Raw genomic sequence first — 18,866 nt, forward strand, 5'->3', positions numbered from 1 at the left:
CTTACTTACTGAGCATGTGTATATATATATATATATAAAGTATAAAGTATATATAGATATATATTTTCTTTCAATTTAAAAGCAATATTTTTCCCAAACAGAAGTGTTTTTAAAAGCTCACCGTGTTACCAGCACAAAAGTTTATACCATTGTAAATAGTTCATAAATGTTATGCATAATTTGTTTTACTTTGAAGCCTAATTTGTCTTAGGAATAGATAATTAACATGTTTTAATTTTAGTTTAAGGAGAAAGATTTAAAATTTGGTACTGTAATCTGAGACGTTTCAATTTTTAAATCTTGAAAATTAACCTGTAGTACAGGAAACAATGGAAAGCACACACAAAACCAAAGGAATTAACCAAAACCAAGGACTGCTTTGGAACCTAGGTGTAAAAGTCCTACTGGGGAATATCCAGCATGTATCCCTCCTCATTTAAGCTAGTAATTAACAAAGAAGTTTGTTTCTGGAAGAGAATGTGGATGGAGAGCCACCACGCACCAATGAGCACACAGGCCAACCCAGCCATGCAGCACAGTCGAAAATACCACAGTGGCCTCCAACTATTACTTAAGCCTCACTGAGTGCTACACTAACTCCTAAAGCATAACTCCCAAAGGAAGGAAATGACGTCTGGAATATCTTTTGATGAGTGTCTAATAGAACTGAAGAAACAGAAGTGCCTGCAAGGCCAACATAGTTAATTTGAGGGTGAACATTTCTCTGAACCAATGATTCCTTTTACAGTGTGGAAATGAATACACTTTGCAATTTTCATTTTAGGTCAGAGGCAGTGCAGCTTGTGTTAAAACTGAAAAGAGAAATACTAAAGATAAAAGACAAAAAGGATGGTGCTGAAAATAAACATGTTCAGCAGCCATTGTCATTCAACTTACCCAGATGTGCTTTTCATGAGATGGAGAAGGATGGATGGAAAAGAAAAGCACACAAATGTTAATGGATACATTTTAGTCCAAAGAAAGCCATGGAATAAAACAAGAGCATCATTTCAGATGTGCAAAAGCTCAGATATGAGAAAGACATGGTGTCTTTTTTTATTTCACCGTGACACACATACTCACTGCGTCCAAAAGCATGATCAGGTTGAGGGCAGGTCTAATTGTTGACTAGTAAGTCTGTCTCTTGAAAATGAGCCACTCTGAAACATGCATGACCACATTTTTCCCAGCCTCTAGTATACCCCGGGAAGAAATCAGGCACTTTATTAAAGAACATGCTTTACATCAGGCCACTCCTGGGTTGTTTTACAAATAAAAGCAGTAATTTACAAAATGGTGCCCAGATTCTCATGCAGCCTTACATGCCTACTGTTCGAACTCAAGAAAAAGTACAACAGATCCCTGGAGAGGCAGTAACTTAAGAGAGCACTGGTGTGAAGGTCAGAATATCTGGGTTCTAGTTTTTATACATGATTTGGCCAAAATTACTAGCAGGTTCTGATTTTCAATTTCCATACCTTAATCTGGAACAAGAGGGAAATTAAAATAATTTTAATATTCTAACAAATGCTGTAAGAATAATAATTTTTGTAAATGTGCATTTGTTAGTAATCAGAACATGAGAAGTATAAAATAATCCCATGACTCTTCTCCCCTTGCTGTAATAATTCCTCCTTCCCTGTTTGAACTGGCAAAATAAATGTTGTTTGTGCCAACTGAGTCTCTTTCAATAGAAACGTTTATTTGGACAGATGTTTATAAATGTTGCTCTGAGGAAAAATCAAACTAGTTTGGTTCACCAATATTACCATAAGTTATCACAAAAAGCATTGATTTAAATATAATTTTTGAGGTAGCCCACTTGCTCCCTGGATATAGTAGTGGCACTGGGAAAATATGGAATTTAAATAATTCAACAAAAAGCCATGGTAATATTATTTTGAATTTTCTATACAAGCATAGTAGAGAAATTCTTAGAAAAAATAAAACATTTACTACAACTCATAAAATATATTAAATATAACAAAATGTGAAGCAGAAATCCATATTTCAGAAATTAGGCAACTTAGAGAGTTTCTTTTTTTATTGCTCAATCATTATAAAGAAAAGATTCGCGTGCAATGGAACACCCTGTACGTGCCTCATCTAAATGCATTCATTCAGAGAAACCATGTATTATTTTATTAAATAGGCCTTTTGGAGAAATGCATATTCTTTGACCTTAGCTCCAGAACAGCTGTGGGAAGCTCTTTAAGTTTTCACATAAACAAAAACGTAAATGTTCATACACATTGGCACCATAATGACCTAAGAAATTTAAGGCATGTTTTTTACATCATACATAGAACAGAAAGAAAATTAAAACCAAAAAGAGACAGTTTGTAAGTTGTTAAAATGGCTTCCCGTCAACATATCTGTGAACTCTTTGATGAGCTCTTAAAAAAGGCAATTTCTGAGCTCTCCAGGAAAATTGCCAAAAGTATTTGGGGCCATTTATTCCCATGGACAAAATCATCTTTCTCAGCCTACCAGTTATCTACGAATTGCTCTCCAATAAAACAGGTTGATTAAATCTGCACACAATAGAATATTAATAGTCCCCATGTCTTCATTTAGCATTTTCAAAAATAGGAAACTTACACCAATAAAAATACCTTAAATATAGAATATAAGATAAATTATGAAAATAAACAGGAAACACAAATATAAAATAAACACTCAAAAAGTATTGCTTAAAGTTCTAATATATATGTTATCAATTGGTATAAGTTTTCTGATTTCTCAGAGTTTTTATGAGTTTCTTGTTCTTCATAATCAACTAAAAGCAATATTAAGCAGTTACTTCACTTTAGAATATTAAGTATGTCAGCTCACGGCTTAAAAAAATAAAAAAAGTCCTGCAAAGGACAAATAACTCTGACATATGTTGTGATAAATACTCTAAATTCATGTCAGAGGGAATATATATTTGCAGAGCTTTTCCATCTGGATAAAGTATTTAATTTTTTCTTCTTTCTATAGTCATTCCTACAAGTAGTTATTTACAAGAACACATAACCTCATTATTCTTTTTCTCATCACTCCAGATTGTCAAGGTTATGATAGCAAGACAGATTCTGTGAAAAATAAATGTTCTTCAGTTAAAGATCACTGTGAGTAATAGACAAATAACAAGTTTTAATTGACATAGAAAAAGAACAGGTTTAAGTTACCATTTAATGAATATGATAAAATTCAATTATTGGCATGTTTTCCTTGGGAATATCAGCATACATCCAGACACAAGAAGACATTACCAGCCAACATCTGTCTTTTTTCCAAAATGGTGCCTGAAACTGTTCAGATGTCTCATTTTAATCTTCTAGATCTCTTACTACATGAATGGGCCTTTTCCTGTTTATAAACTAGTCAACTCTGAATGTTAAAACTTCACATGATACATAATTTACTACATGAGCTTCATATGTGGAATGTGATTGTCTCTCACTTATTAAGGCTCCAATTTGTGACTCAGAAAGATTTTAAAAACAATCATTAACACCAGATTGGGGAGTGAATGGGTAGTAACTGATGTGGAAAAGTAGAATAAAGAAAGAATTTTTTTTAATAGGTGAAACCCGAGAATGTTTAAAGAAGAGAGCAGAATCTGAAGGTATAAGAGCAAATGAGAAGTCAGTACAACACGACTGAGAGACTGGGAAGAGATGGGCACTCAAGCAAGAGAGTATTCTAGTTTCCTGTGGGACTAGTGTTAGTATGCATTTGACAGCAAATAATTCAGGGCACTCAGATGGTTTCTCCTCTCTCTCCCTCTAAGGCAGAATGTGAGTTAATCTGCAGAGGATGCAGGATTGAGAACAGTGGAGGTCTCTAACAAAAGCTGCAGAGAGTAGACACAAGACTGGTAAGAGAAAAATATTATAATTACAGGGTACAGCCGAAATGCCAAAGTCTTGTCTCTAATGTTCTCCAGCAGCATAGAGGTGTTCAGTTGTAGACAAAGAGAAAGAAAATTCATTGGTGGCAGCAATAGTGGCATGTGGATACAACCAAATGAAAGAGGAGCCAAAAAAAAAAAGGAATGTTTGAATGTGTTGAAATCATGGACATGGAATCTAAGCTAAATAGGAAGGAAGAAGAGAACAGAAAGGGGCAACTATGTTGGGAAAGGATAGAAGCTAAGAAGAATGATAGTGGAAGAAAATGATAAAGCAAAGCTGAGAGAAGACTATGGTTAAGAAGGAATGATCTGTCTGAATTAGTATGAATTAGTAATTTTGGAATACGAGTGATTTGGAGGTGATGCGAAGACACAGAATATGACCATGGAAAGTGTCTGACTTGGAGTAAACGAGAATAGCATTTGAAGCCATGACACTTACATATTAAGTTGTGAGTGGGTGATCTATATGGATATAGAGCACCCCAGGGTGATGGAAAGGTTTACTTTATGTAAAGACAAGAGGCACATTGAAAATAAATAGTAAGCATATTTCTAGTGATCTTTATAAATGAAAGGAAATGGTTCAGAAGTTTTCAGTGTGGTTCATCAACATACTGCTTCAGAAATAACTTTTCTTTGAAGTTATTCTGTGTCATTGCAATGGCAAGCTTTCGTTCTTTTTGATGGCTGAGTAATATTCCATTATACGTATACCACGTCTTCTATATTCATTCATCAGTCGATGGAGCTGGAGTGTATTATGCTAAGTAAAATAAGTCAATCAGGGAAAGACAAGCACCATATGACTTCACTCATATGTGGAATTCTGGAGACAAATGAACATGTTCCCAGATGAACATATGGGAAGGGGGGAAAAGAGAGGGAAGAAAACCGCAAGAGGCTCATTACTATAGAGAACAAACTGAGGGTCGTTGGAGGGAGGTGGGTGGGAGATGGACTAGATGGTTGCTGGGTACTAAGGAGGCACGTGCTGTGATGAGCCCTGAATGTTGTATGTAAGTGATGAATCACTCAATTCTGTTCCTGAAACCAGTATTACACTATATGTTATCTAAAATTTAAATGAAAAATTGGAAGGAAAAAAATAAAGTTAAGGCTGATTTCAAATAGCTAAAGTTTAAGATTCTTGAGACTCTTTCAAAGAGGTTAAGAAAACATTATTCTTCTTCTAAGAATTTTGTTCATTTACCTAGCAAATCTAACTCAGTCAAACCCAGCTAAAGTGGTTCTATAAAATCTGAAACAAAAACCTTTCATTGTATTTTTACATACATGTGCATAAAATATACATGTACACATACATATGATTTTAGTGGTTATCTTTTGGTATAGAACTAGTTTTCAAAATAGAACTCTGACAACAAGATATAGATAATCACTGCTGTCCTTAGAAATGTGGAAACAAGGAAGAGAATCTTGGTCGGTGGGTGGCTAATTTTAAATAACTGTGGGAAGAGATAGCATCTTCAAAGACTTTATGAAAAACCTATGCAGAGCTAAAATATAAGATCCTATATTTGTGGCAACAAATGTGGAGAATTCTTTCCAGCATTATATTTAAAGGTACCCTAATTAGTGACTTTTTTCTTTTAAAAAATGAGCTTAATTATGCTTGGTATTTGATACTTTTTAAGTTTTACTGGAATGAATAGTGTAAGATTGATTCAAGCACACACTTAAATTTCTTACATAGCTTATTTATAAGTGATCATTACCATTCTTACATCAAACTTTGAGATATTATGTGTGGCTAATTATATGAAAAAAAAAAAGCAAGTTTATAACATAGCTACATCTTGAGCTACATCTTGTGCTTGAAACTACCTCCCCTTCCAGTCTTTAAAAAAAGTGTTTGGTTTGAATATATTTGTTGCTCATGTTGAAAGATGAGATAGAGTCAGATGACAAACTATTGTCTAGAAAAAAATATGCTACTCTTTTCAGAGTATAAAGAGGGTGAGGGATTCTCTTTCGACTCCCTATATAAACCATGCAAACTATATAGGATATATAAGGTCCAGTTGACAGGCAACAACATACTTTAAATTGCAGCTTTACCCTGAGATCCCAAATAATTTAGAGGAAAGCTGGATTCAAGAGATCCAGACTCTAGTATAGCACAGTGCCTGGAAAGCTATGTTTCCTCACAGGCGGAGGGAAAGCTACCTTGAAGGCTTTGTGAAAGTTAAGAGAGAATACATGTAAAATATGTAGTACAGTACCTCGAATACTGTAACTGCTCAATGTGATTATCAAATACTTATTACATATATAATAAATACTATCACTATACAAAGTATGAGGAGGAAAATGGGACAAAATGTATGTACCCAGGGAGACAGGGGTAATTACAAACAAGTATTAGATATTAAGTATATTAAGACAATAACATACAAGATGGGAAGTAGAGAGAGATAAGACTGGTGTGATAAATAGGGACCAGATGATGCAGGGATTTGTGGGCAATACAAAATCATCTGGAATTTGTCCTAGAGAAGCTAGGTAATAATTGGGGGATTCTAGGCAGGTTCAGAAATATAACTTAGATAGATCTCTTTAGCTAAGTGTGAAGAACGGATTACAGGAAGCCAGAAATGTAAAATGGTTTTACTATGATGGTCTGAAAAAGGAAAGAAGACAATCAATACATTTGGGAGATTTTAAATAGATAGTATGGAGCAAGAGTATACAGAAGCGGACAGAGGTACACAGAGGAAGAATTAAGGACAAGGGCAAAGATGAAGCCTAGTTTTCTGATTTGGTCATCTGAGTAGAAGTCACTGCCCTAGTTCCTGTTATTTTCTTATGTTTTTTTCTTTACTTGAGAGTTCCTTCCCCACCCAGCTTCTATTCATGCATTCAAGTATTCAGAAAATATGTTTTGAGTACTTCCAATATGCTGGGCACTGTGATGTTTAAAAAAAAAAAAAAAGAAAGAAAGCCTAGGTTCTCCTGAGTCCTATAGAGAATCACAGAATTCTAGGGAGAGGGTAATTTGAAGAACATGTAATTCAATCTGTCATATAATTTGAATCCTCCATACAATAATTCTGCCACATACACGTGCTTGGCAGGTCTATATTGGTCATAAGCATGAGGAACAGCTTTCTTCCCAGGTGGCTAATTCTTTCCTCTCATATAAGCGATTGCTAGCAGTTCTTAATTAGAGTCACTCAAATTTATCTGTAACAACCTCTGACTTCTGGCCCAAGGTCTTATCATGAAGCCATAAAGAACACATCTGATTGTTTTTTCTCTTGGCAAAATCTGGATCTTTGTTGTCTATACCCCACACATTCCTAATTATTTCTAGCACACCTTGAAGACATGGTTTGATATAATCTTGCTACATTGGTCATGTTCTTTGGAACATATACTGGTTTGAATACATCCATTTAAAGTATATTTCCCAGAAATTAACACAATATCTAGCTATAATCTGAGCAGTACATAGAATTTTGGCCTTATCCATTGCTTTTATGGATATTGAAAATCATTAACTTCCTTGCCAGACATTGCTAACTTGTCTTTTTTGCAGAAACAGAGATCTTAAGAGTTGCAGTTAAGATCGTTCTATACCTACATGTATACCATATTCCCCATATACAAGTAACCAGTAGGCAGAGTCATAAAATTGGATTTAGAATTATATAAACACTCTTTTTAAACTATATCTTGTTAGATTTGGATCTCTATGTAAAGGTTTTCCTTAAATAACATAAATTATCTAAAATATTAAGTATTCCTTCTAGCTTCATTCTTTCACAAATTTGATATTCTAATTTAAGTCACTTGTGAAAGTGCTGAGTCTGCCACATTCTATTTTACTTAGTCCTCACCAGTTCTTTTGTTCAGCTCCTTTGATTACAATGCTTTCATCAGTTATAAATCCATTTTGTTAGTTTCAATCCAATCTTGTGTTTAGAAGTAAATTAAATACCTTGCTGAACCCAAAAAATGGTGTTTCTACAGCACTTTTCTTCCTCTACATGTGTAGAAAATGTGTGAAAAGTTTAAGGACACAGCTTATTCTTAAAGGATTCTGTTTACTCTTGGTATTCAATAATCTCCTTTCTTACTGATCAAAAATAATCTAATAAATATTATAGATTTATTTTGGAAACTAACAATGAGGTCAGCAGTCCTTGGCTTGGAGAACAATTTTGAAATAAGAACATTAGGTAGTTTTAGATTTGTGGCACTTTTTTTTTATTCTGTTCAAAGACTAGTGATGTAGAGAAATGATCATGGCCTCTGAAATACCTAAGTGCAATTATTTGTTTTCATGTCTGTATTTCTACAAGTGCTTTGAAAAATGGAACTGTGTGATTTGAATATCAGTAGTGTCTAACATAGTTCTTGGGACATAATAGGCATTAAGTGAATGAGTAAAAAATTATCACTTGTGTATTCCATTAATCCAGGATATACTTCAATAAAGACAAATGATACTGGCTTATTTTAAAAAGGAGGTCATTCATTCTTCTAGTACATGTAACTATCTTAAGTTTTAATTTTTTACTACTAATTTTTATTTTACTCTTTCCATGTCAAAAATATTTCCCCTGATCACAAAGTATAGAGACTATACAACACTTTTATTCTGCTTATTCTCATCTATGAATTTTGGACAGTTGGTTCAAAACAGCAGCCCTAGGGGCACCTGGGTGGCTAAGTCAGTTAAGCTTCCGGCTTTGGCTCGGGTCATGATCTCACAGTCCATGAGTTCGAGCCCTGCATAAGGCTGTGTGCTGACAGCTCAGAGCCTGGGGCCTACTTCAGATTCTGTGTCTCCCTCTCTCTCTGCCCCTCCCCACTCATGCTTGCATGCTTGCTCTGTCTCTCAAAAATAAATAAATGTTAAAAAGATTTTAAAAAATAATAACAAAAGAGCAGCCTTATTCATTCTGATTTCTTTTCTTTCCTCGAAATAGGTAAAATATATCTAAATACAGTTATTAAAAAAACTGTGGGGCGCCTGGATGGCTCAGTTGGTTATGCATCCAACTTCAGCTCAGGTCATGATCTCAAGGTTCATGGGTTTGAGCCCTACATTTGGCTCTCTGCTGTCAGCTTAGAGCCTGGAGCCTGCTTTGGATTCTGTGTCTCCCTCTCTTTGTGCCCTTCCCCCACTCATGGTCTGTCTCTGTCTCTCTCAAAAATGAATAAACATTAAAAAATTAAAAAAAAAAAACACTTTGAATTTCCTTAGCTTTATTTTTCCTAAAAAAAGAAATCAATGTATTTTGGCCTTTAGCCTTCAGATATCATTATTTTCTTACTTTAGGGAATTTTTACAATTGTCCACACTTGGAGCCAGACAGGGCTACATAGACTCAGATGGCAAGGGAATGACAGCTCTAGCTCAGTGCAGGCAGAGAAGACATACTTGTGAAGTTTCGAGTAGGAAATCGAGATACATTTTCCCAGAGAAATATTGACAACATTAGGTTTAGGTTCTAAAGTATTTTACTTTGGTAGGTCCTTTTGAGTTGAGTCCCCATAATGTTCTCCTGCAGTCATGTCTGTATGAAATAAACCTATGACTATAACTGATTGATCCAAGTACAAATATCTGTTCCACACTAAGCCAATCACATGCTTTCAACCAGTAATTTACAATTTTGAATGAGGTGAAACAGAAAATATGAGTTCTTAGGGTGCCTGGTGGCTCAGTCAGTTAAGTGTCTAACTTTGGCTCAGGTCATGATCTCGCGGTTTGTGAGTTTGAGCCCCACATTGGGCTCTGTGCTGTCAGTGCAGAGCCTGCATTGGATCTGCTCTCTCCCTCTCCCTGCCCTTCCCATGTGTGCTCTCTCTCTCTCTCTCTCTCTCTCTCAGAAAGAAATAAACACTAAAAAAAGAAGAAAATATGAATTCTTGACAACACTCTACAGAAATATTTCATAATCTCATATTGTTGAAATTTTGGAGGAGTCCTGGCTCTGTTGTTTCTGAAATCTCTGATACTCTAATAACCTACCATGAATTCTCACTTTTGCTTGAATCTAGTCAGATTCAATTCCTATAACAGGTTTTATAAAATAGACTTTTGAGGAGGAAGCAAAGACATTTACCTTTCATTTATATAGCACTACTTCGATGGGAAAATATATTCAAATCTTCCAACACATGTCTTACAAATTAACCTTTGGAATGCAACTCATTTGTAAGTTTAACTTGGCACACAGACACTTAATAAATATTTATTAAATGAGAGAATGTTGTGGAATTTATGTGGTACCTTTAATTATGAATATTTTCAGTGATATTTATTTTACTTAGAGATATGCAAACTCTGAACCTTCCAAGTGCCAAAGATTAAAAGTGCCATCTCAAAACACATTAAAGATTATGCACTGAGGAAGACCCTTAGGACTGCAATGGAAATAAATTAACTAAATCTATAGAGCTTCACTTTTATGTCTTTGAAGTTCTAACATAAAGATTCATTGGTAGTGATTAACTATGACTGCCATGCTTCAAGGATAAAACTGCTTCTCTGGAGGATGCTACTGATAGCTGAGTTGGAATGTTAATTTCATTTTAATGATGTTGAAAAATTGATTTCAAATCCATATTCATTTAGCAATGATATCCTTTTGGAAGAATATAGCATATCCAACATAATAATATATTACCTATATTATAACTAAAGAGTGAAAATGATAAATTAGTATATTAATATTTATATGGTATTTTTCAGTTTTGGTCTCAATTATGAAAGATTTTAGTATACATGTATGTTTCAAAAAATTATACAGTATAAAAATGTAGGAGGAAAATTAGCAGGTCAAAATTAGGATAAAGACTTCAGAACATATATATCTAGAGATATATATACATTCACAGGATATTCTGTCAATTTTAATATGTTCACTGACTACCAAAGACTGTCATGAAAGTTAGGTGTATTACTATTGAAACAGCAAGTTCATCTTTAATCTCAAAAGTCTGTAAAATAGAGTTGAGCCTAAAAATGAATTTTTATTTTGTCAATACATGTAAAACAGTCCAGATTAACATGTCTTCAGATTGAAACTATAAAGTAAAAATACGAAACAAAAAATATTTGAATGGAAACATGCTTATGATATTTCTGAACCCCAAAGAGAAAAATCTTAACATGGTCAGAGAGAAATGGAGAAGAAACTCTACATGTTATATACAAAAGTGACAATTAATTTACATTGGATATAACTAGAAGTGAGAAGAGGAGTAGCTTTAAAGTTTGAAGGGAAAATTACTTTAAACCAATAGTTTTATACTTCTGGCCATTATCAACTAATTTTAGATGTAGCTGTATTTCCAGATCTCTAAGGACTCAGGAAAGTTGCCACAAGCCCAACATTTCTAGAGATGGTGATATGGGAAATTGTCAGCTAAATATGTTCCAGGAAAATAAAGACAAGAAATATGATGAGATATGAATACAAATACACTAACATTGATACTTTAAAAACTCTTTTAGATGCTAATGACCTAAACTTTCATCTCCTTCCTTGTGAATTTATAGTCCTTGATTCTAGAGAGACACATTTACAAAATCATAATGTTGTAGAGGCTATTTTTAATGAGAAGTGGGGATTATACTTGTGTGTCTTGGAAGCCTGTGACAACCCCACTTTTTCTGTGTCAGGTAAGTATGTTGAATTTTGGGCTTCAGTTTTAGGAACCCCCCCTTTTTATTTGCCATGTACTTAAGTCATATTCTAACAGTTTGGTAATAAAGCTGACAGTTTTAGCTCTAATTGCGACTCCTTTGTCTATCATCAAATAGGTTCTCAAGTTGGAATATGTTGTACACTTGAAACTAATATAACATTTTATGTTAATTATACTTCAATAAAAATATTATGCTCAGATGAAACAATGAAAAGAAAATCAGGTTTTTATGAGCCAGACCATGTAAGTTTGTCTCCTTGCAACAGTTAACTTTTGTATTTGTGTGGCTGACTTCAGTTGGTCATCTTGAGCAAGTAACTGTAGGTTTTAGATTAAAACATTGGCTAGAGAGCTAAGAAAGGGAAATAGGTTCTTAAATATCAGGGTGACAGTTAGAAAAGGGAAGAGGTGAAATTCTCAGGTCTAGTTGCTCATAATATGAATGTTAGAAATGGTAATGCCATTTAGTATGTGTTAAGTCAGAGAAGGTGCCTGGAGTCCACTGAAACCAGACAAAGGATGATGGACAAGATCTCAGAGAGCAGTAACACTCCAGAAGAGCCAACATCAAGAAAACTATAAGAATCACAAATTTAATATGAAGAGAACATATTGAGAGTATTAAGTGACTCAGTGCTTAAATATTAGGAGAGCTATACCGTGAGGCTACAGAAAAACTGGTCAAATTTTAGTGGGGAAGACCAGTAAATATTCTTTACTCAAAGAATTACTAGATGAGTTTCAGTTAGACAGAATCATTGTAGGTATTTACTGTACCCTCTGTAAACCTGCTGGAACAATGAATACAATTAAAGCTTTAAAGGAAAGTGCAGCAAAGATAAGGCACAGTAAAAGCAAACCAGGCAGAACAATAGTAGAGCGACTTCAGGCCTGGGTGAGATGGTGTTCTGATGGGATAGCACCTGAGTGGTAACTCAGATTACCCAACTCAGGAAGGGAAAGGTTGGCAAGATTTTCTTGAACAGTGGGTGCTTCAGCAGATCAAGTATTGTGCTGTTCCTATTTCTGATCATAGGAAAATAACTAGAAATATAAGAAAAACAAATGCCTACATCACAAAGTAAAGTAAAAGTAGAATGAAGTAGGGACACAGATCCAGTAAGCTGTTCTAACCTATGTATGTTTAGTATACTGGGTGGCAAATGTGCCTCAAATTAGACCTTTGTTTGAGAACGCCAACATTACAGATTTCTGAACTTTGCAAGAATTTGGACTATTTTGCATGCTGTTCTCTGTAAGTATCTCCCACATATGGTTTTAAAAATAATGTGTCATAACTAACTTCTTTAGATAAGATTTCTCTCAATTAAATTTAAATCCACAGATTGTCAACTGTAGATACCCGATATGCTCGTAGAGTTGAAAATAAGATTTTTCTTCAGCTCTGCTTATTCTCATTGAGACCAAGGAAGCTCTGATAGGAATTTTGGGGCAGAGAACATAGGTCTTAAATACTTCATCCTAGAAACATCATTTGGCTCGATCAATGGATAGAATGTAGATAAACAATTGGTAAGAAGCCACAGTCGTTGCGACTATGCACATAAGCCTATAATTGTTCAACATTTTGAAAGAAATTGTTCTGTTTTTCTTTCTGTTATTTGAATTTTTTCTCCATCTTGAAAGATAATAAACATGAAATAATTTATTTTGTCTAGCTTATAAAACTCATTATATTAGATTTTGGTAATCCAGAAAGTAAGGCATGGTGTCATCCAAGTCCTGAGTAAGTATTAGCATTTACATACATCTCATAAATACTGGTTACCTGTTTATACACATGGAATAATCAGTAATACCAGAAATACTCCTGTCCTTCTATCAATCAACTCTGCCTTGTCTTGTTGGATCCATTTTAACCCAAATACTACTATTCTATGAGAAATGTTATTATTATAAAATTTTCTTACTATTCTTCTTAATATTAAAGACAAGTAGCTTATTTAACACATTATAAAATTATAATTTGGCCAAAACATATTGCAAAAATAAAACTCAAAAATCAAGTACAGTAAAATCTTCAAAGTAAGTCCAGAATTAAAATTGGTTTCTGACTATGAGGGTAGTCAGGATTTGAGAAATAATTCCATAAAGTTAACATTAAGTCAATCCAATAGTAAAAGATAAAATTTAAATATACTATTGTTTAAATCTTGCATAATTGGAATGTTTAATTTTAGTGATTGTTGAAAAGGACATTTAATTTGGTTCCATAAACAACCAATGAACTATGTGGTTTGCCTCAATATCATCCTTGTATGCAATGTGAAAACAGGCCAAATTGCCATTATATGTAAATATTTCATTACAGGAGAAATGAAAATTAACTTTTAAGTGAAATAAAACAAGTTCATTAGCCAGGCTGGGCTTTCATTATTCTTATTCCTTTAGAATTAAAGTAATTTTGAATAAAGAAAATTGAGAATTCTTTATACTTGAAATAAATTTTAAAGAGTCTATCAAAAGAGACAATTTTTTACAAGAATGTTTCCTCAATATATAACCATAAAACTGAATAAAACATTCCTTGATAGTAATAAATAAAGAGATTTTAAACAGATTGTGATAATATTTAATTATACTTTTGAGTGTCAGTAATAAAAAAAGAAATATCTACTAGTATTGAATGGAACTGAGCATTTGGCGTGTATTCAAGAAATAATATTCTCAAGGTCATTTTTTTTCTCCACAGTATTCCTATTAAATTTGGATATATATGTATATATAAATTTAATATAATACAAATTTGGAGACATATATAATTTGACTATGTAGAAAATAATTGGGCTAGTGAGCTCTTCTACAACTTGTAAGTTTGTATTTCCTCATTATTAGTAAACATCTGTAAAGAAAACAAGAAGAAAAAATATGAAGTAAATTGATTATCCCAAATGTTATAACCCAATGAGCATATCTGTTACCATAATGATGACTACAGCAATGAATATTATTTCCTAGGAAAGAAGGTAAACATAAAAAATACAAACACAATGTAATAGGTATATTGGAAGGAGGTAAGGAAAAGAAGTAACCAACCAATAGATTCTGGAATGGAGAAATCCTTTGGCTTTTAAAGAACATGTTCTATAGGTACTAGTTCATTGCTGCAAATGTTACTTTCTATCTTAAAAATATGTTATTTATGGACCCACTAGCTTTCTAACAGCTGCTAAGACTCAACATTTGCCAATTTTGCAAGTCATTTAAATGTTGCATATTATATATGTGAATGAAAAGATACACTATCAGTTTCCTGCCAGATGCAAAACAATCTGCTCTGGGTCTAAAATAGGTTTATGTTCAATCAGTCAGGGAAATATTCTTTTAAATACTCCAGTGTAAGAGGAGATGTTTTAATTTTCAGAGGAAACACAAAGTTGGATGGTATATGCTCCCTTTTTATCATACTAATTCAGCACTAAATTTTGCATCAAATAGATTATCACATACTTACAGGGCTACATTTAAATATTTTAAATACATGTGAGTTTTGCAATCAATGCATTGGTCTCTTAGAAGAAACTGTCAATTTCTACCACACATCAGAGTTTTGGACATCTATTTCAAACTGTAGCTCAGTAGAACCAGAAAACTCCAGCACTGAGTAGTAATAGGGAAAACGAGAACAACAGTGGCCTTAGTCTATTGTTTCCAACAACCGTCTTTTTGATTCCCCACAAATGATAAAAAGTACAAGTTAGAAAATGGAGGAAGAAAATCTCCAAACCTACTTTTTCTTCAGTCTTCTATCCTTCTCAGCTTGAGTTCCAAGTTTGCCCAACCCCAGGGACTCCTGAGCGGCAGCTTCAGTCTCCATAAATCCTCCTGTGAAGAAGTAACTATTCATATTAGGTTGGATACATTGGGTCAATTCTGAAAATAAATTTTTTTAAGTTATTTGATCAGCTGTTCAGTATCACACACTCTTTTTCTTTTTTAGATCGTCCTTATATTGCTAATCCAGCATGCATAAAATGGCATGGGTACATAAATGAACGTACACTGAGAGAATGAAAAGGGGAGGTAACTATTCACCTACTATTTACACCACCAGCAACATAATACATAATCTATGGAATATACAGTCCATGGAACATACAAGCTTCAAGGTCTCTTTTTCTTCTTATGAAAAAGGAGAGCACATATCTGTGTAGTGCATGAGATTTTATTTCAACATTTGAAATTTGATATATTTGATACATAATGGGATAAATGATAGGCCTATGAACACAATTGGGTGCATGTCTTCAATTCTAAATCAAGAGAATATAGAGGCATTTGCTGACTTCTAAAGATTTTTCATAGCCTGCTTCTGGCATCCTCTTTTCCTCACCTGGCTGACTCCTTCATCCTTCAGTATATGCCTTACTTCCAGAACTTCATATGTTCTGGCAGGTTTGTTTTGTTTTGTAAAATTTATAATTATATCTGAAAAAAAAAAACCCTGTATCTTCAAAAGATCTTAGTAAGAATGGTTTTTACCCAGCAAGCCACTAATTATTTGGTATAGTATCATTTTTATTAGTGTTGAAAAATATGTAATATACATAACCTTCCAAGGAAAGGAAGAAAAAAGAAAAGTATGTTGGGCATCAAACAGAATTACCCATTTTACAATGGAATTCATTCATTCAGGGTCCATAAACATATAGTTAATTCATAAATTCTTTGTTACAGTTTGAAAACTGAGAACTTAATCCTGGACTCTGTTTTGTTTTTGGCATTTACTATATGCAAAAAACATGAAGTCAATGTAAATGAAAAAATGTTCACTATTTTCAAGTGAGTTAAAGTACATATATTTTTTAAATGAAAGAGATTTCAATTCCAGTTAAGCACAAGATTAGGTAGAAAGAATTAAGCTAATACTAACTTTTACAAAGACTACTACTACTACTACTACTACTCCTAAACACACACACACACACACCACACACACACACACCACCAATATATCAATAAATAAAATTATTGAAGACAATTTTACTCTTCTGTCACTGTAATTTCCTGACTTCACATTTGCAGAGCTTGACCAGGTTATGTTTTCTCTAGTGAAAAAAAATACCTTATTAAAGTGTCAGTGACAAATTGTGTTGTTGCTGTTTTTCATAATTTATTTTAGCAAATAATTTATAATACTCAATGCTATTGATTCTGGAGCATTGGAATAAATGTTAATCTCATAGCCTAGTAACTGTTAACAAACTGTATAATTGTAATACAGTCCTCTTTAATTGAAACATATTGATTGCTATCTAGATCTAATCAATAATTTTGAGTTCAGGGACAAAAATTTATTTTATTCAATTACGCACATGTGAACTAATACTTAAAATTTTTTATTATGAAAGAATTTTATTGTTGGTACCATTGGGAAAGTCATCCAGTAGCTGACTGAAGGACTCTTGGGGGTCATTTTTAAATGTGGGATTTTCCATTTATTCACAGTATGTGAATATTTTATTTCTTTCATCAGTGTACTTGCCTTATATAATTATTATTATATAATATAGTCCAAATATAATTATGGACTTGCCATAAATTATTATTCACAGACTACAAGTAACAAAATTGTTTTCCTGAAATGGAAATGAAAATGAATGATTCCCTTAAATGTTACAAAATTCTAGATCAGATGGGGACAAACAGACTGATGAAGTAGATCCATTAAATAAACAATGAGACATTTCAACCACCAAGTGGTTGTATGAATCAGGAGTTTGGTTTTTTTCTGAGCAAAGAAGAATATCTAAATTATCATTTAAATGTTTTCAAGAACCCAATATTTTAATTAGCAAAAATAACATAAAAAAAGCTCTGGGAGAGAAAGAAAGCTCTAGAAGAATATTGTTGAGTCAAAACTAGACCCTGGAAAATAGATATTAGAATTGTTTCTCATAAATAAAACCATAAAAAAAAGCAGGAAGAGCTTGGAAATACTCTGAATACTTCAAAATCTAATATCCTTTGAATAGAGCACTTGATAGAGAATTATGGCTACATCCTATTTCAAAATGCCAATAGAAAATGACACTTATGGTCATAGTAGGTACAACTATTTTTAAGCATCACATAAGCAGGACGGTACCCTTGAGCAAGAGCAAAAGTCTAGTCACATGTATGTTTTCAGCCCAGTTAAAACATTTCTGGATAGAACTGATCCATCCAATTTCAGGTTCTGGCTACTGGTAAGGATGATCTCAGCCAAACCAGCTTAGGAACTCTTATTTTATGAATGATTATCTAAATCTGGAGAGAGTCTGCCTCATTCTTGCCCAGCTGGTAGTGAGTTCATACGGCTGTGTGGATTTTCGGAATGTCTACCTATTTATCTATACCAATATTTTAATATACTAGTCATACAAGGGTTTGAAGCACTTGAAATGTGACTAGTGCAAATTAAGTGTTGCAAGTATAAAACACATATGATTTTGAAAATGTAGTGCAAAAAAAGAATATATCTAATTTTATATTGATTACATGTTAAAATACTTCTGATATATAGACAAATAATTATTGAGATTTATCTCACCTCACTGGTCTCCTTTTACTTTCATAATGTTATAGATGATATTCAAATTTACGGGTTGAATTACATTTCTGTTGGGCAGCTCTATATATCCCGGCGGTTCTAAACTGCAGACAGTACCAATACCCAGAAGAAATATGAATATTTGTGTATGTTGGTTGGAGGAGAGAAACACATATTCAGATGTCACGGTGACTGCAAAGGGCAACTGATAGATACTGGGCAGAGAACAAGGATTCTAAGCATTCTTAAATAAGAAAATCCTTTAATGTGTCCTTTACATCCAAGAGTGCCCCTGATATGAAACACCTAGCCTGTGGAGGCTAGGGGTTACTTACTCTTCAGGAGGTCTTCTAGGAGTATGAAGCGCATATCATCAGCCCCACCCGTTCATGGCATGAGGTACTCAGGAATACAAGGGGTGAGTTTCATCATTCAGTGGATTACTTAGATAATAAATTGCTTATCACTTTGCCAATAGCCACTCTAGTATTTCTGCAGGCAAATGCCAAGTCCAAATCGTTGCAGTCAATGAAGTTCTCTGTGCTGTCACTAAGCATACTTACTCTGGTGAGGTCTTTCAGGTATTGAAATTGTTGGACACAGGTCCACTCCTGTGGATGTGGGTATTCCACTGAAGTGTTTTTTTCTAGCTTCGTTTCTACATAAACGTTTTGAATAACTCAAATCAGCATGACAATGATCTGGTAGTCCAACATCATACAA

At 33.6% G+C, this 18,866-nt stretch overlaps 1 protein-coding gene across 10 annotated transcripts in view; it reads right to left on the reverse strand.

Annotated features, from left to right (window-relative positions):
• Positions 1-18,866, reverse strand: part of PPFIA2 (PTPRF interacting protein alpha 2) — a 110,563-nt gene that overhangs the window by 44,746 nt on the left and 46,951 nt on the right. For 6 of the 10 annotated variants that reach the window (XM_039235562.1, XM_039235558.1, XM_039235557.1 and 3 more), the window contains 2 exons: positions 15,343-15,436; positions 898-906 (listed from right to left, as the gene is read on the reverse strand). In XM_039235562.1, coding sequence (XP_039091493.1) covers positions 898-906; positions 15,343-15,436 — 103 coding nt within the window. The remainder of the gene's footprint in view (positions 1-897; positions 907-15,342; positions 15,437-18,866) is intronic. The other 4 variants (XM_039235566.1, XM_039235564.1, XM_039235563.1 and 1 more) reach the window with 1 other exon arrangement.

This window comes from Hyaena hyaena, unplaced genomic scaffold (genome assembly GCF_003009895.1).
Source record: "Hyaena hyaena isolate Hyena2069 unplaced genomic scaffold, ASM300989v1 scaffold_99, whole genome shotgun sequence".
NCBI lineage: Eukaryota > Metazoa > Chordata > Mammalia > Carnivora > Hyaenidae > Hyaena > Hyaena hyaena.